This window comes from Jaculus jaculus, chromosome 1 (assembly GCF_020740685.1).
Source record: "Jaculus jaculus isolate mJacJac1 chromosome 1, mJacJac1.mat.Y.cur, whole genome shotgun sequence".
NCBI lineage: Eukaryota > Metazoa > Chordata > Mammalia > Rodentia > Dipodidae > Jaculus > Jaculus jaculus.
In genome coordinates, this window is record NC_059102.1 from 140,415,789 (window position 1) to 140,437,914 (window position 22,126).

At 44.1% G+C, this 22,126-nt stretch overlaps 1 protein-coding gene across 8 annotated transcripts in view; it reads left to right on the forward strand.

The window, feature by feature from the left end:
• Positions 1-22,126, forward strand: part of Tnc (tenascin C) — a 93,835-nt gene that overhangs the window by 21,692 nt on the left and 50,017 nt on the right. For all 8 annotated transcript variants that reach the window (XM_004662739.2, XM_045133401.1, XM_045133404.1 and 5 more), the window contains exons 2-10: positions 4,021-4,598; positions 8,125-9,534; positions 11,800-12,063; positions 12,920-13,035; positions 14,322-14,478; positions 17,849-18,118; positions 18,875-19,060; positions 19,307-19,396; positions 21,688-21,951. In XM_004662739.2, the coding sequence (XP_004662796.2) occupies positions 4,142-4,598; positions 8,125-9,534; positions 11,800-12,063; positions 12,920-13,035; positions 14,322-14,478; positions 17,849-18,118; positions 18,875-19,060; positions 19,307-19,396; positions 21,688-21,951 (3,214 nt within the window). In that variant the 5' untranslated portion in view covers positions 4,021-4,141. The remainder of the gene's footprint in view (positions 1-4,020; positions 4,599-8,124; positions 9,535-11,799; positions 12,064-12,919; positions 13,036-14,321; positions 14,479-17,848; positions 18,119-18,874; positions 19,061-19,306; positions 19,397-21,687; positions 21,952-22,126) is intronic.

Here is a 22,126-nt window from a genome sequence, read left to right on the forward strand (position 1 = left end):
CTTGCTGATTTTGAAAAGTTAGCTCCAAACAACTCATCTAGGAAAATTATCTGCTGTGCTGAAATTTCCTTCTTCTTATCAACCCTCTCTCCCACAACACACACACACACACACACACACACACTTGCTCTGTCCTTTGAAGGCATAAAGACAAGCCCAGGGCTAAGGGAATGGCTTGTTGCACAAGCACAAAGGTGTATGAGGGCCTGAGAACATCTGAGTTTGATGCCCCAATCCTGTGTGGAGCAGGGACCAGAGAATGTCTGGGGCTTGTGAAAACTATACTTCTGGGTTCAGAAACAGATTCCATTCAAAGAAATTCATAAATAAATTTTATATAGAAAAACATCATATGTTCTCTGGCCTTCACATATGTGCCCCTGGGACACTGCATACACATAAGCGTCACACACATATAGCACACACACCATCTAACATACACACTGCCACCACCACCACATGGTTCACATCTACATGCGAGAGGGGGACTAGCATCTGATTCCCTAGGATTATACATGATAAACCTAACCTACATACCCCACTGAAATGAACATAAGTTTTCTCAGCTACAGGATAAACATGCAGTCTAATTCCTGGCTCCTACAACATGTTTCCAGGCCTTTCATTATCATTTCCTTCGAAGCTAAGAATCAACTTGTACTTTCTAGGGTCCTTATAGATTATTCTGCTCATCCTGAAATTTAAAATCTCTGACACTGGAACTTGATTCTTTCTGTCTAACCTAAATATCTCAAACTGTAATCATAAGCAATCACTCCCCAGGATTATCTTCAAAGAAGGCATTAAACCAGCCAGTTGTCTTCACAAGAATATTTTGCATTCTTAAAAGTTTTTACAAGCTGGAAGTTTGGCTTAGCAGTTAAGGCACTTGCCTGTGAAGCCTAAGGACCCAGGTTTGATTGCCCAGTTCCTACATAAGCCAGATGCACATGGTGGTACATGCATCTGGAGTTTGCTTGCAGTAACTAGAGGACCTGACATGCCTGTTCTTTACCTCCCTTTCTGTGTTTCTTGTTAATAAATGAATAAAACATAAAAAAAAATGTTTTTTTAAGTTTTTACTTTCTTTGAGAATTTCCTGTCTAGGATATATATTGATAGTTCTAGTAAATTGATCTTACCAAGTCTTCCTTTCTCTTCCATCAATGATTTCTGCAACTTCTCTGGTTGAGGTCCAAGTTGCTAATGAATTTAGGACTGAAGACAAATAGGAGGTTAAACTCCAGTTTAAGAAGAAGAAGAGGAAGAGGAAGAGGAGGAGGGAGGAGGAGAAAAAGGAAGGAGGAGAAGAAATTTATAATCTCTTAGTTGGTTTTGTTCCCCAAAATGCAACAAAATAATAGTTTACTATTTATTGAGTGCCTACAATGAGACTGACACCAGTTTCAGTGCTTATGAACATGTCTGTAATCCTTAATTCCTTCAGAAATGGTTTGACTCCTACTCCATGAATGAAGTCATGGTTTAGAAAGGATAGGTAGGTTGCCAAAGTCACAAAGCTAGTAAGCAGCCCAGGAGTATCTTAATTGTCAGAGGAATCATTTTTACTGACAATGAAGGTATGGTTGGTCTTTCTCAAAGCACAACAAAACCATCCCTAACTTTCAGAGTACCATGATCTAACAGAACGTTCACATGTATGTGCATGAGCACACACACACAAACACAGACACACAAAGTTAGAAAACTTCTTATAGATCTGGGAGCAGTGGCTCATACCTTTAATCATGATACTTCAGAAGGCTGAGGTATAAGTTTGCCATGAGTTCCAGGTCAGCCTGGGCTATAGAGCGTGTTCCATGTCAACCTCAGTCTGGGCTAGTAGTGAGACTTGGCCTCAAAAGAAAAGCAAACAAAAAAAAAATGCTTCTTAAATGATAAGTGATCAAAATACCTCAACTAAATGATGTAAATGCCTAGTCTAGAGTATGTAACTGTAAGAATAGTGCAGGCAGAAGGGTGACTTATTAAAATCAGATAACTCTCTGATTTGAACTATATTCAAGTGCATTCCCCAATGAATGAGGACAATGAGTGTCTTCATATTATGTATGGATTCGTCTCTTATGAATCTAAGTTGTTATTACAGTTAGAATTGAAACTGCCCAAAGTTTATCCATGCAGTCATATCTTCCCTCAATAATTTCTCAACCAGCTCTCTACCTGGTTGCCCATATAGGTTAAAAGCCATAAGGAGAGAATCAGACCATCACACCTCACCAGACCCGAGCTGAAACCTTAGAGTAATTGGGGAAATGAACAAGAGTGTTTCTTTCTTGGTGAAACTGGTACCCACACAAGGGTGAAGGAGATAGACACAGAAAGCACTCAACTCCTACTGAACCAGATATCCAGAGACACAGAGGCTCCCAAGACCTCATTACTGAAGTAGACCTAAAGCAAACCCCACATGGCTCAGGAAAATTCATGGAAGAGGGGGTGGAAAGATTGTTAGAGCCACATGTTGGGACATTATACACTCTTCTCCATAACTGATGGCTAACCCCACAATGCACCACACACATTTCCCAATGAGGAGGGTCCCTTAAGAGTGGGGAGGACAGGGAGGAGGCTAACAATGGTACCAATATGGCTGTATACACACTGTGTACATAACTAATAAAAAATTAAGCCATAATTAGGGGCTGTAGAGATTGCTTAGTGGTTAAATCACTTGTCAGCAAATACAAATGATCCAGGTTCAATTCCCCAGTACCCATGTAAAGCCAGATGCACAAGGTGGTACATGTGTCTGGAAGTTCATTTGCAGTGGCAACAGATACTGGCACAGCCATTCTCTCTCTCTCTCTCTCTCTCTCTCTCTCTCTCTCTCTCTCTCTCTCTCTCTTTCTTGGCCACCTTGGGGTAAAATGTTTCCCTCCATGCTCTTGGCTCATTTTATCATCTTTACTACTTATAGCTTGCCTTAAAATTCATCCTCTCCAATAACCCTGAACACTCTGATATTCTTTTGGCAATTAACTTGATTTCAAAGCATATAAGCAATTAAATTTTCTGCCACCAAAATTAATCTACTGGGTTCCCTCTTCCTTTGTTCCCTAAATATTGAATTGATGATTCCACTTTTCTCTTAATTCTATTGTTAAATTAATTAAAGGCAGACATGTATCCTTATATTAATTTTTACCATCTATACAACTTTGGCACATGGAAAATGTAATAGGAATTTTTTCAGTGCTGTTTGATCACAGACATTAGATGCTCATGAACATCCTTTCTGGGTCCACTATTGTTGTGGATCTCAGTTTGTACAGTTGGTTTAGAAGCATTCTGCCCATATGTCCTAGAACCTAGACTACTGAAGATGGTGGATAAGCATCAAGTAGAAGAGAATTTGAAGTATAAGAAAGGCATACTAACAATGCCAGCAGCCACATAACTAGAAAGAAGTTCAATGGAATTAAAAATCTAATATGCCATCTCTTGTGCTTTATCTTGGCCCCTACCTCCCATGACAGCAGAGCAAATGGGCCATTTGACTCTGAAGGTCTGACGTTAGAGCCAGGAGTCCTCAAACAACTGCTGGGACTATGTCCTTCCTAGTACTACAATAATTCCCTCAGAGTATATGATCAACAAACATGGAAAGGTGATGAACACACAAATGGTTTCCAATTAATGTTCTTCTATCATTGTTTCAATCAAGTCATTAGCCATTATGATCTTCATTGTACACAAATTGACACAGGGGAAAGAAACTTGCTAAATACAATTTACTAGAAGGCTCAGATCTGAAACTGTGATGTAAATCTATGTCTATCTAATTTCCAGTATTTTGACATTTTCTCATTCCTTGGTGTCTCCCTACATTTCCAAAATAGTGTGTGAAATAATTCCTTCAATTTTGCAAAATCCATTTAGAGGCCATTTTATAGCCTCTGTACAACATAAAATAAAGGAAAAAATAGAAGAGCTCTTGTATAGATTCTATTAGTAGTAGAAACTCATAGCTATTACTTCCCTTTTGTTTTCTTGTAGATCATTCTTCCAATATTGTGGACTACAGGCTTGTACTCTACTCAGGACTTCTAAGTCTCAAATTCCCCTGGGAGTGAGACAACCTACAACTCCAAAGACACTTACTCAGCCCATCTCCAGCATGGGAGCTGTGACTTGGCTGTTGCCAGGCATCTTCCTAGCTTTGCTTGCCCTACCTTGTGAAGGTGGGGTCCTCAAGAAAGTCATCAGGCACAAGCGACAGAGTGGGGTGAATGTTACCCTACCAGAGGATAATCAGCCAGTGGTGTTCAATCATGTCTACAACATCAAGTTGCCTATGGGGTCACAATGTTCAGTAGATCTGGAGTCAGCCAGTGGGGAGAAAGACTTGACCCCGACACCAGAATCCAGCAGAAGCTTCCAGGAACACACAGTGGATGGGGGAAACCAAATTGTGTTCACACATCGCATCAACATCCCCCACCGAGCCTGTGGCTGTGCAGCTGCTCCTGATGTGAAGGAGCTCCTGAGCAGGCTGGAGGAGCTGGAGATGCTAGTATCTTCCCTTCGGGAGCAGTGCACCATGGGAGCAGGCTGTTGTCTCCAGCCTGCAGAAGGTAGGAGCTAAGGGTGGCTGACCACTTCCTGTGCAGATGGGAGAAATCATGTGCAGAGAAGAATTTCTGAGTAGTTTCCAAAATGAGTTCCCTAAGAAATTAGCTCATTGAGCTATTCATTTAATTAAGTGAAAGGCTTGTGGCATATGTGTGTATATGCAAGTTCATAAACATGTCCAAGCGGGTACACATTTGCATGTGTGTATGTGGAGGCCAGAGGTCAGTGTTGAGCATCTTTCTTAATCACTCTCAACCTTACTCACTGAGGCAAAGTTGGTCATGCACCCGAACCTCACCCTTGTGACTGGTCTAGCTAGTCAGCTTGCCCTGGGGATGTGCCTGGTTCTGCCTTCTGAGCCCTGAGATTGCAGGTGTACATCAGTATGCTTCACGTTTATGTAGTCTCTGCTGATTGAGGTTCACATCCTCATACTTGCACAAAAAGTACTTTACCAACTGAGTCAGCTCCCGCAAAAGATTATAGATCAAGTAAATATGGAAAACATAGTGAACTTTCTCCTGCTCTTAAAGGAGACCAAGTGACAAACACTTCTCACAGTAATTTTTAGTCTTTTAAGAAATATGCTGTTTAAAATCTTATTTTACTTCAATTATATGTTGCCAAAACACATTTGATCCTAAAATCTTCTGTCTACCCCTCTAAACATACCATGAAATTTCTCTCCCAAAGAGTATGCTCTGAAAAAGACTGCTATAGTCCTATCACCCCATAATACAAAGAGACTGCAGTGAAGAGGAGGTGAGCTTTTCAGGGTCTTTCAATGAGGGGCTTTGGTAAATCTTAACACACAGTGTTCTGTGTCCCTATGTTCCTACAAATATATAGTGTTACCTGGGCGATGCTGATCAGTAGGAATTGGATGGGGTGGGATATTGCAGCATAATAACACTCTAACTGTGATCACGATGGTGACCACAGTCATAGCTTGAGACCCCTATATATGCCAGCCACTACAATTACTATAATGTTGGATCCTACCAACAGCTCTATAATTTTTTTCTTTTTTTTTATTATGGGTGTTGGGAATTGAACTCAGATCCTTATGCTTATAAGGCAAGCACTTTACCAGCTGAGCTCTCACCAGCTCTGTTAAACCTTTAAAAGCATCCCTTCTGCAGATCTAAGAATTTAGATTTAAGAAGTTAACCCACTCTCATGTATCTGTGTGTCTCCGTATCTCACACTGTCCCTTGGATAGCCTGTGCCCATGTGCATCCACACTTAAGAAATTATGCAGCTTTAGAAATTATGTTTTTACCTTCCTTCCTTGAGATCCATAGATCTTCAGAAGGTTTGACTTCAAATCAGAAACAAAAACAGTCTCTAAGGTCAGGTTTGGTGGCTCACACCTTTAATCCCAGCACTTGGGAGGTAGAGGTAGGAGAATTACTGTGACTTCAAGGCCACCCTGAGACTACAGAGTGAATTCCAGGTCAGCCTAGGCTAGGAAAAAACAAAAACAAAAAAAAGTCTCTATTTCTATCACTCAGAAAAAACTTCCAAAATGGTGACACCAAGCATAGACTTAATCTCCATAAGTAGGAGTATAATGGGACTTCAAAATCCTAAGGTAATTTTAAATGTTTTCTTATGTATAAGTTAGTTTTCATTTTCTGTCTGCCAATTCCCTGGAAAAATATGTAAGTGACAAAACACAATAGGATTAAAGCCTGAGTAGGTTGACATAATTATTTAAAGTTGTGCTATCTAATAAAAATACAATATGACCAGAAAAATATTCTTAAATTTTTCAGTAGCCACATTAGATAAAGTGCAAATAAATAAGTGAAAAAAATCAACTTTTTTATTTAAGTCTATTTAACCAAATATTCATTTTCAATTTACAACCAGCATAAAGGTCATAACTGTGTATTTGGCATGTTATTATTTTGTGTTAACCATTCCAAATCTGGCATGTATTTTATACTTATAGCATATGTCATCTCAGACAAGGTACAATTTTCATTGCCTGAAAGCCATATGTGGCTAATGGCCACCATACTGAGCAAGACACATTACTTTCTCACTTTTTAAACTTAAAATAAAAACCCATTCTTCCAGATATCACTGAGGAGGTGATACCCTGTAAATGATCTATGTCTAGCTGCAAAGATCGTGATAATGGATTGTGTCTTCTCCTTAATCTCCATGAAGATCAGAGAAGTGACTTTTGCAAGTGGAGCCAAACCCTCTTGAAGATTCAAAGTGTAGCTGAAAAGAATAGCTCAGTTGGTAGAGTCCTTGCCTTGCAAGCATGACAACCTTTGTTCACTCTCCAGTGCCCATGGAAAATGCCAGGTGCAGTGGCACACAGGCACACGCCTGTAATTCCAGCACTAGGGAGACAGTCAGGTGGATACTAGGAACTTATCCTAATTGGTGAGCTGTAAGCCAATGACAAACTTTTGTCTTCAAAACTAAAAAAGATGGAGAGCAATCCTGAAGAACAGCACCCAAGGTTGTCATCTCTCCCTCCCCCCACCTCACACACACACACACACACACACACACACCCAAAATGCATGTACATGACATATGCATTTTATAAAGCCAGAGGGCTGGAGTTCCATCAGCCCTGACCTGTATTCCTCAGTCTCACACACCACTGCAGCCTTCCACACAGTGAGGGGGAAAGACAGAGGCACTCAAGTTTTCTGAGTACAGAATCCAAGAAAGGTGTCCTGACAGAATTAGAAAGCCCCTCACCAGCTATCCTATTGCAGTTAGGGAAAATTAGAAAGTTTATGTCACAGAAGTTCACATACCAAAGTCCAGCCCCCAAAAAGCAACAGAAAGAAATCACAATCAACTGAAGAGTGAGCACTTAATGTTCTCATTTATTCCCATGTCCCCAAGGAAGTAGATGGTCAGTTCCACTGACCCTAAAGCACACAGGGCTCCAGTCTTGGTCCCTTCCCAGAGCGGAGCTACTGAGTCAGAGCGACCTGACTTGACTCGGTACCAGAGAAGCAGCACCTTAGTCCAGCACCAGCACCCTACACACCACAGCACAGTGACTCATTCACTGACTGCCATCCTGTAGTCATGAGACCTCTTGACAATGGGGTGTAACCTATGAATCCTTTCCCCCAGCGTGGAAAGGTGCGGGTACGCATACACACACACTCACATGATCCTTGCATATAAGTCTATCTATTTTTCATTTTACTTACCCATTTATAAGAGACGGAAAGAGAGGATGAGAATGGGCATGCCAGGACCTTCTGCTCCACACGCATGGGCCACTTTGTGCATCTGGCAAGCAGGTGCCTTTACCCACTAAGCCATCTCTCCCAAGTCTTTAATTTTGAGTGCATCGTAGCTGTTGTCATTGCATGCCGATCCCAATGTGGTTTCCCACACTGAGCTGCTGGTCTCCGAGCCAGATGAAACCTAGGCTGCGAACACCACCTGTGTGAATTTGGATGTGGGTTTTGCAAGTCAGGACCCAAAAATTCCTCGGATGGACGCCCGATGCGAGTACCTCCATTGTCCTCCCTGCAGGCCGTCTGGACACCAGGCCCTTCTGCAGCGGCAGGGGCAACTTCAGCACGGAGGGCTGTGGCTGCGTGTGTGAGCCAGGCTGGAAAGGGCCCAATTGCTCTGAGCCCGAATGTCCTGGCAACTGTCACCTCCAAGGCCAGTGCGTGGATGGACAGTGCGTCTGTGACGAGGGCTTCACCGGCGAGGACTGCAGCCAGCTGGCCTGTCCCAGCGACTGCAACGACCAGGGCAGGTGCGTGAACGGGGTGTGCGTCTGCTTCGAAGGCTACGCGGGGGTCGACTGCGGCCAGGAGGTCTGCCCTGTGCCCTGCAGCGTCGAGCACGGCACGTGCTTGAACGGCCGGTGCGTGTGCCAAGACGGCTTTGCAGGTGACGACTGCAAGGAGCCCCTGTGTCTCAACAACTGCCTCAACCGCGGGCGGTGCGTGGAGAACGAATGCGTGTGCCACGAGGGCTTCACCGGGGACGACTGCAGCGAGCTCATCTGTCCCAACGACTGCTTCGACCGCGGCCGCTGCGTCAACGGCACCTGCTACTGCGAGGAGGGCTTCGCCGGGGACGACTGCGGGGAGCTCACCTGCCCCAACGCCTGCCAGGGTCGCGGCCGCTGCGAGCAGGGCCAGTGCGTGTGCGGCGAGGGTTTCGCGGGCGCCGACTGCAGCGAGAAGCGGTGTCCCGCCGACTGCCACCACCGTGGCCGCTGCCTCGACGGGCGCTGCGAGTGCGACGACGGGTTCACGGGCGCGGACTGCGGGGAGCTGCGGTGTCCCCGCGGCTGCAGCGGGCAGGGCCGCTGCGTCGACGGGCAGTGCGTGTGCGACCAGGGCTACACGGGCGAGGACTGCGGCCGGCGGCGGTGCCCCAGTGACTGTCACAACCGGGGCCGCTGCGTGCACGGCCGCTGCGTGTGCGAGCAGGGCTTCCAGGGCTTCGACTGCGGCGACGCGAGCTGCCCCAACGACTGCCACCAGCACGGGCGCTGCGTGCACGGCATGTGCGTCTGCCACGACGGCTACACCGGCGAGGACTGCAGGGAGCGCCGCTGCCCGCGGGACTGCAGCCACCGGGGCCGCTGCGTGCAGGGACAGTGCGTGTGCGAGCAGGGCTTCGCGGGGCCCGACTGCTCCGAGCTCTCCTGCCCCAGCGACTGCCACGGCCAGGGCCGGTGCGTGAACGGGCGGTGCATCTGCCACGACGGCTTCACCGGCAAAGACTGCGAGGAACGAAGGTGCCCCGGCGACTGCCACGGGCAGGGTCGCTGCGAGAATGGGCAGTGTGTCTGCCGCGAGGGCTTCACGGGCCTGGACTGCGGGCAGCGCTCGTGCCCGGGTGACTGCAGCAACCTAGGGCAGTGTGTCTCCGGCCGCTGCATCTGCAACGCGGGCTACACGGGAGAAGACTGCTCCCAAGGTGAGTACCAACATGCAAAGCTGGCTTGGATGTGGCCCTGATGGAGAGCGGACCTGGCACCCGTCAGAGAACTAAGTCTGGGTTTAGCCGCACGGATTCTTGTCACAGATTGTATGAGTGTATCTGTATTAAACAGGCTCATGCTTACCCTGGCTCACTGAGTGGGGCTTGTGGCCCGTCTTCCAGGACAGGGTTACCTCGCTGAAGGTTTGAAGGGTCAAAGGAGTGGTGTGATTTTCCTGACGACAAGAAAACATGGTATTTGAACTGCTCTTACTGCCAGCCTGACAACCAGCCCCATGTTGATGGTGACCAACAAGGGGATGACTCAAACCTGTCAAAGCTACAGAAAGCTCAACACCAAATCAGACTGCCAACAGGCCTGCTGTGGATCTGGGAACACTGTGGAAGAGGGGGCAGAAAGATTGTAGAACCACAGAGTGGGTAGGAATACCCTGAGGCATGGTTCCCCCACTACCCACAGTGACTGACTGAGGCCTTCAAGACCCTACAGTGAATACCACAACCCCACTGAGGAGGGTCTCCAGGGTAATGGGAGCCAAAGAGAGGGGATAAAAGAGATTAATTTACTATAATGTATATAAAATAAACTCAGTCTCCTTTCCAAAAAAAAAAAAAAATGGTACTTGAGTTTGCCTGGCTCACCTATTGAGTGTAATGACCAACACCTAGGAATAACTAGCCAGGAATAAGTAGCTCGGTCAGTGTTTACCAAGGCTGAAGCCAATAAGCCCACAAGGAGGATAGATGAGGTGCAAATCTGATGAAATGAAGTGGGGAAACATGAGGAGACTTCTCTGCCTCACTCTCATCTGGGAAGTGAAGGTAGTTGAAACAAAAGTCTCTTCTTTCTTGATTACTCTCCACTGACTTTCAAGCAATAGCCAAAACAACTCCTATTTGAAATGGAAGTGACAATTCAGCCAAACTGAATAGACAAGTTTAAACAAAATAAACTCTTTCAAATGCAATCAGCTTAAAAAGAAAAACTAACTATTGAATACAAGTAAACCAATATCTTAAGCTGTATTTTTTAAACTATTATTTTTTTCAATTATATAAATGTATATATTTTACATAGGCTATGGTTTTGAATCCCTTCACCCTGGTGTCCATTTTCCTGAGGGCCCTCCTTAGTAGGGCCCTTGGTATTCAATGTGGGGTAATTAGGGACTCTGGGGGCTGTGCCTCAGGACATTTCTACCAACTCTGTGGCTCTTACAATCTTCATGACTACTCTTCCACAACAGGCCCTGAGCCTTGATGGGAGTGTTGGCAATTTGTTTTTAATGTCGAGTTGTCTTTCAATACTGTCTTTATCCAAGGAGTGTGAGCACTGCCGTAGGAGCTCTGTTCTCAGCACTGAGCACGAACAGGATACAGTGAAGTGCTCAGGAAATACTGGTTGAATGAAAACCCAGGGAAAGAGATGACTTATATTTAGTGAGAATCTTCTTTGCATCTCTCTCATTTCCATAGCAAAACGAAGAATATCTGTCATTGGTAGCCAGAAAATGTAGATAGGTCAGTGTTTACCAAGGCTGAAGCCAATAAGCCCACAAGGAGGATACATGAGGTGCAAATCTGATGAAATGAAGTGGGGAAACATGAGGAGATTCCTCTGCCACACTCTCACCTGGGAAGTGAAGAAACTGGACTATATGAGCCCATTTGGATTAACTCACAGGGAGTCAAGCTCAGACTGCACTTTCCCATACCAATGGTATGAGTCTGAGCTGGAGTGAAGAAGTGAGAGAGGGCTGAGTCACAAATACCTCTGAAAGCCACACCGCTGATCAGAAACTACTTTAGCCTGAAGGCAATGGATTTCTAGAGTTCAAAGACCATCCTGTGGGCAAAGGCCAGTAATCCCCAACACTTAGGAAACTCAGGTTCAAGAACTACCTGAAGTGTAGAGAGAAGTAAATGTCAACCTAGACAACTTAGAATGACTTGACTAAAAATACAAAGACAAAAGGGAGATAAGGGAATGAAGGGCTCTCACATAGCATGCACTAGGCCCTAGAATTGATCTTCAGAACTATAAATACGAAAGCGTGGAAAAGCTGAGTTACAGCAGGGTCCTAAGTTAAACATGTTAGAAACAACGGGAGTGGGACTGCAGGGGAGAGGAAGCCAGATCTCTCTTGCATACACTGAAGAGACAGGACAAGGAAGAAAACCTAGAAGGATTCTACACAGGGTCCATTATTGACCCCAGATGTCCTGTTTTGTTTCTTTTAGTTTCCCCTCCCAAAGACCTCATCGTGACAGAAGTGACAGAAGAGACTGTAAACCTGGCATGGGACAATGAGATGCGGGTCACTGAGTACCTCATTGTGTACACACCCACTCATGCTGATGGCCTGGAGATGCAGTTCCGTGTGCCTGGAGACCAAACATCCACCACCATCCGGGAGCTGGAGCCTGGCGTAGAGTACTTCATCCGTGTGTTCGCCATCCTGGAGAACAAACGGAGCATCCCTGTCAGTGCCAGGGTGGCCACCTGTGAGTGAGAATCTTCTCTTGGTTTTACATGGACTTAGCCCACCTGTGTACCAAATTTTATTTCAAGTGTTATAACATACTTACTCACCTAACCCTATGAGATAGGGGCAATTTTTAACCCCATGGACAGATGGGGTAACTGAGATTAGATAGCTAAGCACCTCATCCAAAATCCAATGGCTAACAAGGATGGTGTTTGGGATTTGAACCCAGGAAGTCCTGGAAGATTAACTCTTAACTATCCTACTACCATCACACCAAGTTCATTGTTTTATTTTCTTTTTTTTAATTGAAGATCAGAGTTCAAGTTGTTCCTTCAAGAGCCAAGCAGCAGTGTGTTTACCTTCATGTCAGAAAAGCAAGCTGTTGTCTAGAAACTGACCATTACTTGCTTAATAATAGCTTTGGCTGCCACTTACTGAACTCATGCTCCATACTAAGAGTCAGGCCAAGCAGGCTACATGGAACATATCACTTTGTCCTTATGCATTCCCAAGGGCTATCATAGTCTCTTCCTTCTCCCAGGAGAAGAAGTAGGCTCAGGGCATTTTGTGCAACTTGCCCAAGGTCACAGTATTAACAGTGGTGTATCTTAGATGCTGGCCCAAGTTCTGCCTGATTCCAAAGCTTGTGTGTACTTTATTAAACTCAACCCTGTGAAATTCCAAATGATCCTAATGTTAATTTTCATACTGTCCCACAGTAGACAACATACCAGAAGAACCCTTGAGCAAGCCTTTGCTTGTTATCAGCCCCTGGATGACAGCTGTCCATCACTAGTTTAATGGAATTACCATTGTGTGACTCCCATCTTCTATCTCTCCTCCTTATGTCCTATTTGTCCTGAACCTTACAGATTTGCCTGCACCCGAAGGCCTGAAATTCAAGTCCATCAAGGAAACATCTGTGGAAGTGGAGTGGGATCCTCTAGACATTGCTTTTGAGACATGGGAAATCATCTTCAGGAATATGGTGAGGAGCACCAGGGAGCAGGTGTATTTGACCTCATGGTCAAATAGATTATCAAAAGATGGTCAGGGGCTGGAGAGATGGCTTAGCGGTTAAGCGCTTGCCTGTGAAGCCTAAGGACCCTGGTTCGAGGCTCGGTTCCCCAGGTCCCACGTTAGCCAGATGCACAAGGGGGCACATGCGTCTGGAGTTCGTTTGCAGAGGCTGTAAGCCCTGGCACGCCCATTCTCTCTCTCTCCCTCTATCTGTCTTTCTCTCTGTGTCTGTCGCTCTCAAATTAATTAATTAATTAATTAATTAATTTTTTAAAAAGATGGTCAGGAGGCTGAGGAGATGGCTCAGTGGGTAAAATGCTTCCATGTAAGTATAAAAACCTCAGCTTAGATTTCCAGTATCCATATGCTATGATGTGCACCCATAATCCCCTGGGAGGGAATCCCTGAGGTTTACTGGCTGGGACTCATTGACTAGCTAGTGTAGCTGAGTACGAGCAATACAACAAGAGATCTTATCACAAAGAATAAGGTGGAAAGCTATTGAGAAAGACCCCAAGATCAACCTCTATCCTCCACACACAGGCACCCACACACATCCATGCATCCACATATGCACATGCATGCACACCACACATGGTCAAAAGGTCCTGCATACTTTTATGTCACTTGACTTCCTCAGCATTGAATGGAAGCAAGGTACTATCACTTTGTGTGCTCACAAACATATTTTAATTTATGCTGGTTTCCTCCTATGTTAATAAGTAAAAACACAGCACTGGGGTTGGAATCTTAGACAAATAAAAGTTAAATCAATTGTAGGTTTCATCTTGCAAATCTCTATATGGAGGCAAAGGAAAAAAAAAAAAAAGAGCCAGTCTCTCTATATCATGTCTCTAAGAATGTCACAGATTCCTCTTCTGAAGCCCACTGAAGCAGCGCACCTATGCTGTGCCACCAAATGGCTATGTGTCCATGGTTCAATCATTCAGCTTCTAGAGTGCTAACTGCTGGTTTACTGAAAGAAGGTTTGAAGTTGAGGTTGTGTTTTCAGCATTCCTCTGGATTTCTCACTTTTCCATTTGACATTCATGTCAAGAAGTGGAGGAGTCTGTAAGAGGAAGAAAGCAACTTGAGAACTGTTTTATTTCTATGTCCTTAGCACCTTATACAACTATCTGATGGATAGGGAAGTCCTTAATGAATAAATGAAACAATATGAAAAAACGAATGAAACACACACCTAAGCAGACAGACACCCCCTCTCAGCCTTACCATGCTTCTTCTATATTACAGAATAAAGAAGATGAGGGAGAAATCACTAAAAGCTTGAGGAGGCCAGAGACTTCTTACCGACAAACTGGTCTTGCTCCTGGGCAAGAATATGAAATATCTCTGCACATCGTGAAAAATAATACCCGGGGCCCTGGCTTAAAGAAGGTGACCACAACCCGTAAGTATTGCCTGTAACTTGTGGTAGAGCTGAGTGGATTTTGTACCTTCTGGCTGATGAAGTGCCCTCTGAGATAGCATTTGTAACTAACTTTTGCTAACAACAAGCCCATATATGAAGTAGCATAAATGATAATGTTGCAGCTCTGGGATTTGGAGTTGGGATCACTTATGCATCTGTGTAGTCTGGAGCTGATTGGCCTAATATGCCTTCAGCCAAAATGGTTGCCTGTAACCCCTGCTTTTGGAATTGCCTTAAATTCAAGGCCAACTAGGTCTACATAGTAAGTTCCAGGGTAGCATGGATTAGAGTGAGACGCTATCTCAAAACAAAACAAAAATAAAAAATCAAGGTGACAACTTTCCATTCTATGGAGTCTCATCCATAGGATAATCTGGGCTTGTCCTCATGGCTGTTGAACAAGACTAAAATTGACTCTCTAGTCTCAGCTGTCAGGAGAACCCCCAATGCCAGTCTAGATGTAAGAGATAGGGAGACAGACCCATCTCCTCTTTGGAGTTCCTTATCACACTCTGGCCATAGATGCTGCATAATAAATAACTGAGTTCATCACGAGCCATCTAGCCCATCATCTGTGACAGGTACAGGGCATACATTCAGGGTAGTTTATCCAAAAGATAAAAACTAAGCCTTAGAGAAGCTAAGTTACTTGAATGTCACGTAGTACGTATAGTTGGGACTACATCTCTTGGCAATGCTAGTTAGTATAGAAACTTTAACCCCATCACCATTCATATTGATTATGTTCTCATTTTTGCAGACTGTTGATACCATGTCCCCAATAGAAACTTAAATAAAATTTCTCTTAATACTAATGTCATCATAACTTCTTGGACTGAAGTAAAGCATTGATGGGAAATAAAGTCTGAAATTTTAAGTTGTTCTACCAGCAAGACAATTTTTAAACACATCATCTGGTTTTTAATTTTTAGGTGTGTGTGTACGTGATATATGTGTGTGGTGTGTCCACATATGTATTCAGTTGCACATGCTGTTGAGGCTAGAGGAAGATGACAGGTATCCTCCATCACCCTTCTACCTTATTTGTATCACTGAAACTGTCTCCAGTCTTTAGCTAGATGGCTAAAGGGGAGCACCAGCAATCCACCTGGGGTTACAGGCTTGTGTGGCCACACTCAGCTTTTTATATGGGTGCTGGGGATTGAACTCAGGTCCTCATGCTTATACAGCAAGCACTCTCACATGGTGAGCCAGGTTCCTAGCCCTCAGAAGGAAATTATCCAAAAAAAAAAAAAAAAGAAAAAGAAAAAATAATTTTACATGCCATTGAGGAAAACATTTCTACTTTTTCAAGAAAACAGATGTAACAAGTCTTTAAGGAATTGAATTTTGGCCAAGGGTTGTTGGAAAAGTTAATTCTGTTGACTAATGGCAGGAAAGAACATCTTGCACTTAGATGCCTGCGCACTTTGAATAGCTCAGGGCCAATTCATAGGACAATCTTCTTCATAAGCAAATATTTTCCATCATCTGACAACAGCTCTCTGTGGTAGGTACAAGGCAGGTACTAACAGGAAAAAAAAAATCATTAGATCACCAGAAAGACATAGGAAGATTAAGTAAATTCTTATTGCTGGAGAGAAAGCACACCAAAAAGCCAAAAGACATTTTCCACCTGCCATTTGCTTCTTAACCTACATTTGAGGAATAGCTGCTTTATTTTCTGCTTAACAACACACCCCCCAACATATGAGGTTCCATGGTATGTAGATATCGACACTGATGGATATGTACTGGACTGCTCCTTTTCTGATCTCCATGAAAACCTTTCCGGGATAAGCAGACCTTAGACCTGTGGTGCAAAACATGTTCATCCTTTCTATCTGGTACCCAGCAGACGTTTTATTGGAACTGTTTCTTTTTTTATTTTATGTGTATGTGAGTGTGTATGTGTGTTCATCAGTGTACTGTTGTGTGGAGACCCCAGGTGTCATCTTCCATCACTCTCCTTTGAGAAAGAATCTTGCTGGAGCTCACTGATTAGGTGAGACTAGCTCTCCAGTTAAAGAGCAAGCCTTGGAATCCTTCTGTCCCCACCTCTCAGCACTGAGATTATAAGTGTATGCCACCACACTGGCATTTTATGTGGGTCAAATTCAGATTCTCATGCTTGCAAGTCAATCACTTTAGCCACTGCCATCTCCCCAACCCATACTGTAACTGTTTTTGACAGGTAAGGTTGATGAGCACCACTATCAAATGAAGGGGAAAGGGTGGGTCTGGGATAAAATCAATCCTCATTTTAATTTCCATCTTTACTTTTTTCCCTATAATCTTGAAAAAGTACACAGCTTGAAGCATCTTAAATGACACTTAGAAAATGGAGTCATACGCCATCCCCATGGGGTTGTCATAAGAACACAGGAATGAATGTCACAGCACCATGTTCATTTGAAGCATGGTTAGCACCTGTGATGTCAGCCTCTGCTACTATTCAAGGAATCTAAGCTATCAAACTATCAGTCTTCCTCCAAACCCCCATCTCCTTAGTGAAAAGAATGCTAAGGAAATGAGGACACATGGCTTGTGTGGCCTGCTATACAGCTATAACAACATAGGCAGTGAATGTCACTGTCCACCTATAGTGTGTATGCATGCTATGAGTTCATCCCCTGCTAGCTGGGCATGATGTTTCAACACCTATACTTCAAAAATGGCTACTGCCACATCCTAAACTATTTTTAAAAAGAAGAAAATTGCAGAATATCTGGGTATCACAAAAGGCCAAATACTTATTTTGTAAACGAGTAAATGAATGATCAAATCTAAATTGATTCAAATTGTAAAGAAATCTGTGGCAGGGCTGGAAAGATGGCTTGGCATTAAGCACTTGCCTGTGAAGCCTAAGGACCCCCATTCAAGGCTTAATTCCCCAGGACCCACGTTAGTCCAATGCACAAGGGGGCACACACGTCTGGAGTTTGTTTGCAGTGGCTGGAAGCCCTGGTGCGCCCTTTCTTTCTCTCTCTGTCTCTCCCTCCCTCCCTCTTTCTCTCTCTGTTGCTCTCAAATAAGTAAATAAAAAATAAACAAAAAATTTTAAAAAAGAAATCTGTGGCAGAATGGTGAGAAAACTATACTATTAGGAAAGTTCTTTAGAATAGTAGTAGCTAGATGGGGGAAGGATATTTACATCTGGTACAACAGAGATAAATGAGACATCTGGCTAGCCAAATAGAAAACTGAGGCTCCCAAGGACACAATAAAGTAAGTGGTCAGTATGTGGCAAACGTTCACCCTCAGGTGGGAAGCCACAAAGGCCTCTCTATGCTCAGGTCCTGGTACTGGCTGTGACTTCAGAAACTGCTCTCTCTTCTGCTGGTCACAGGCTTGGATGCCCCCAGCCAGATTGAGGTGAGAGACATCACAGACACCACAGCACTTATCACCTGGTTCAAACCCCTGGCTGAGATCGATGGCATCGAACTCTCCTATGGCATCAAGGATGCACCAGGTGACCGCACCACCATTGACCTCACACATGAGGACAACCAGTACTCCATTGGGAACCTGAGACCAGATACTGAGTATGAGGTATCCCTCATCTCCCGAAGGGTGGATATGACAAGCAACCCTGCCACAGAGACTTTTGTCACAGGTAAGACTTTCCTACAAGTCCAAGGAAGAAAGGGTGGCAAGACTGCTGACCACACCTTCCTGGATGTCTTCCAGAGTCATTTTACAATGCTTCCAGAGTCATTTTACAATGCTTAGTAATTGATTGCTTTTCAAATAAAAAAGTTCTGAACAGCCATCTAAAGCATACACATGCACACATATACACAAATATATAAAATACCAAAATATGCATATGAGTGTGACAGAGAGAGAGAGAGAGAGAGAGAGAGAGAGAGATGGAGCATGCCTAGTCATAAAAGTTCTGGTTAAAAGTATATTCAAAGAAGTATTTTAAAATTTTAATGTAGTATATAGAAAACATAAGTAACAAAGAATCTTCTGACCTCTTAGCTGATGGTATTATTTCAAAAGTGCCAAAATGTCAATTGCATATTTAGTATTTACTGTATAAGAGCTCAATAAGCACTGTTAGGAATGCAGTTGTAAAAAAAAAAAAATCAGTTCTTATACTTGGGATCTTATTTGTGGTTTTGTATTGTTCTTTAAGCACAAAGTCTTTAAAAAATTTAAATGTCACACATCAGTCATGGAAAAGGGCACTGGGCTTGTGTTCCTTTTTATATTTGCATATCGGCTATAGAGACAGGGGGTCTGTAAGCTATCTGTCATTTTCTTCAAGTAGCAGGTGCCTTTTGAATATCTGGCTGAAATGCCAAAAACTGCTCTCCTTGTGGACAGTATTTTCAATGAAAAGCTCCCTTCCTCCTCAAAACAGGCCTAGATGCTCCCAGAAATCTCCGCCGTGTTTCGCAGACAGACAATAGCATTACCTTGGAGTGGAGAAACGTCAAGGCAAACATTGACAGCTACAGAATTAAGTATGCACCCATTTCTGGGGGTGACCATGCTGAGATCGATGTTCCAAAGAGCCAGCAAACCACAACCAAAACCACCCTCACAGGTAAGCCCTGATCCTGTAGACTCAGAAGCCCCTCATTATGAGACCAGCACCTGAGCCTGTATGTTCCTATTGCAACCCTCCAGAGAGAGAAATAAGCCCATCCCCAGCCATTCTTCACACTGGAACTTCAAGTTAGCTTGTAGCATGTAAGGGGCATGCAGAAATCATACTGGCCAGCACCTAGTCCAGGGACGTCTTCAAAGCCCTCAATTCCAAGATGATCTCAACCTCTCAATTTTCTCTTAGGCTTAAGACCAGGAACTGAGTACGGGATTGGAGTTTCTGCTGTGAAGGAGGACAAGGAGAGTGACCCAGCGACCATCAATGCGGCCACAGGTGAGGGGCACAGAGGACTCCATCACCTCCAGAATAGCACAGCACAGGCAAGACAGCTGATGAGCAAGCAGAAGCCTGTTTACAAAGGGAAAGGAGGGGCAGAAATGGGCCTCCAGTACTGTGGAGCACAGGTCTCTACATTCAAAAGCGTTTTAGTCATGCCACCTTCCTGCTCTGTACAAGAAAGGGAATAGGGGAAATTTAAAGGAAAACGTGGAACAAGACGTCGTAAGATATCTGCACTTTTAAGTTGACAACCTGTTTTAAAATAAGTGATCATTTCATTACAACATAACTAAAAGGTTTTCTCTAGAAAACATTATCAAGCAGGTATTCAGCAACAGGTCCATAGTTAATCTGGCCCATTGGTTACCCATTGCATAATGCCACATCAGCCTTGGGTGAAGACCAATATGGGCCAAAGAAGGAAAGATTCTTTCCTCAGGGATTTCTCTGAGAAATCTGCACATCAAAAAAAAAACTCCCCTGCATATCTTCATCAGCTTCCACCCCCTCTTCCCAACTGTGAATTTACTTTTCATTGTTTTAAAGATGACCAAGATGCTACTGATAGTTGTTGTTGTTGTTATTTTCCATGGAGTATGTTTATTCCGGGTCTCTCTCTTCCTGCAAAGGTGGCCCTACAGAGCTACAGGAGATCATTTCACTTGGTATACACAGGAGACCCAGATCACACCTCACTGAGTCTCCAAATAATAAAAATTCCAAAGTGAACATATTCTTTATGTATATTTACTTATAAAACATATTCTTATATGTATGTTTTCATTTTGAGATCATTGTAGTGTCATGTGTGGTTACTGAGAAATCATTCAGAGGTACCTCTTTGCCCGGCTTCCAGTTTCCCCCAAGGTAGCATCATGCATAAAATACAGAAAAATATCACAAGTGGGATATTAGCATCATGCAATTTCTATGTTTTATGCAAATTTCCCTGGTGCTCTGTGCACTCTTTATGGATGCATGTGTGTTTGTTCCAGGCAGTAGCGTCACCTGTGTGATCTGTGAAGCCACTGCTATATAGAGACACAGGTTCCTCCTATCTTGAGGGTCCAGGAGCTTTCCCACACAGCCACTTCCCTCCAACCCTTCTGCCTGCTCTTGAGCATTTGCTCATCCTTCTTCATCTCTAGCATTTTTCCATTTTATGACTGTTACATAAGTGGAATCCAACATGTATCTGTCCAAAAATGCCTTAGACTAAATGATTTGTAACCCAAGAAAAATCTCTTTTTTACCACCTGGCAGCTGAAAAGTAAAAAGTCAGCAGGCCAGCAAATCCCATGCCTGGTCTGGGTCTCCCTTCTCATTCACTGAAATGTCTGCCTTTTGGCCATGTCCTCACATGACACAGGGACAGAGATCTCTTAGGGAATCTCTGTTATATGGCCACTGATCCTGCCCACAGTCCTCGTATCTAAATACCATTCCATTGGAGATTAAGTATTAATGTATGGGTTTTAGAGTGATGCAAATGTACAGCCCACAGAAAAGTAGCCTATGACCTTTGAAACTGGCTTTTGTCCTTTAGCATAAATCTTTTGAGATTCATCTCAGTTGCTTCATAGATCAGTAGTTTGCCACTTTTTAAAAAAAAAATTATTAAGAAATTTAATATATGACTGCTAGCCATTACAACAAAACTCCAGACACATGTGCTGCCCTGTGCGCTGTGCATCTGGTTTTACTGGGTACTAGGGAATCAAACCAGGGTCCTTAGGCTTTGCAGGCAAATGCCTCAACTGCTGAGCCACCTCTCCAGCCCAGTCTGTTGCTTTTAAGTGCTTTTTTTTTTTTTAATTTTTTATTTATTTATTTGAGAGCTACAGACACAGAGAGAAAGACAGATAGAGGGAGAGAGAGAGAATGGGCGCACCAGGGCTTCCAGCCTCTGCAAACGAACTCCAGATGCGTGCGCCCCCTTGTGCATCTGGCTAACGTGGGACCCGGGGAACCGAGCCTCGAACCGGGGTCCTTAGGCTTCACAGGCAAGCGCTTAACCGCTAAGCCATCTCTCCAGCCCGCTTTTAAGTGCTTTTTATTGAGGAGCATTTCCTGGTACAATTATACCACTGATTTATTTGTAATATTCCAAATATCCAACAAAGTAGCATATAACTGGACCTCTCACATAGCTGGGGTCTGAGATTCAGAGAAGTGACTCTCCTGGGACCACATGGCCCCTCAGTCAGGATTAAAAATCAGGTGTCCTTCATTACCAGAAGACTCACAGCCTAAAGACCATCCATCTTTCTGCTCTTTTCTCCAAGAAATGGATGCACCCAAGGACCTTCAGGTATCTGCAACAACAGAGGACAGCATAACCCTGCACTGGCAGACACCACTGGCCAAGTTTGACCGTTACCGACTCAACTACAGCCTCCCTGCAGGCCAGTCAGAGGAGGTCCAACTACCAAAGGATACCACCTCTCATGTCCTGACAGGCCTGGAGCCAGGACAGGAATACACTATCCTCCTCACTGCTGAGAAGGGCAGGCACAAGAGCAAACCAGCACGGGTGAAGGCATCCACTGGTGAGTCTCCCTGAGTGCCTCCAGCCCTCTACCTACACAGGGTGGCTGGCCTGTCATGTCACCACTGCCCCTCCCCCCTCAGAAAGGAAACATGACCCTCCTTATGTCTGGGATGGACACTCTGGCTGCCATGTTGAAAAGACCCTCATCTTTCCCTCACAGGACAACAGTGTTT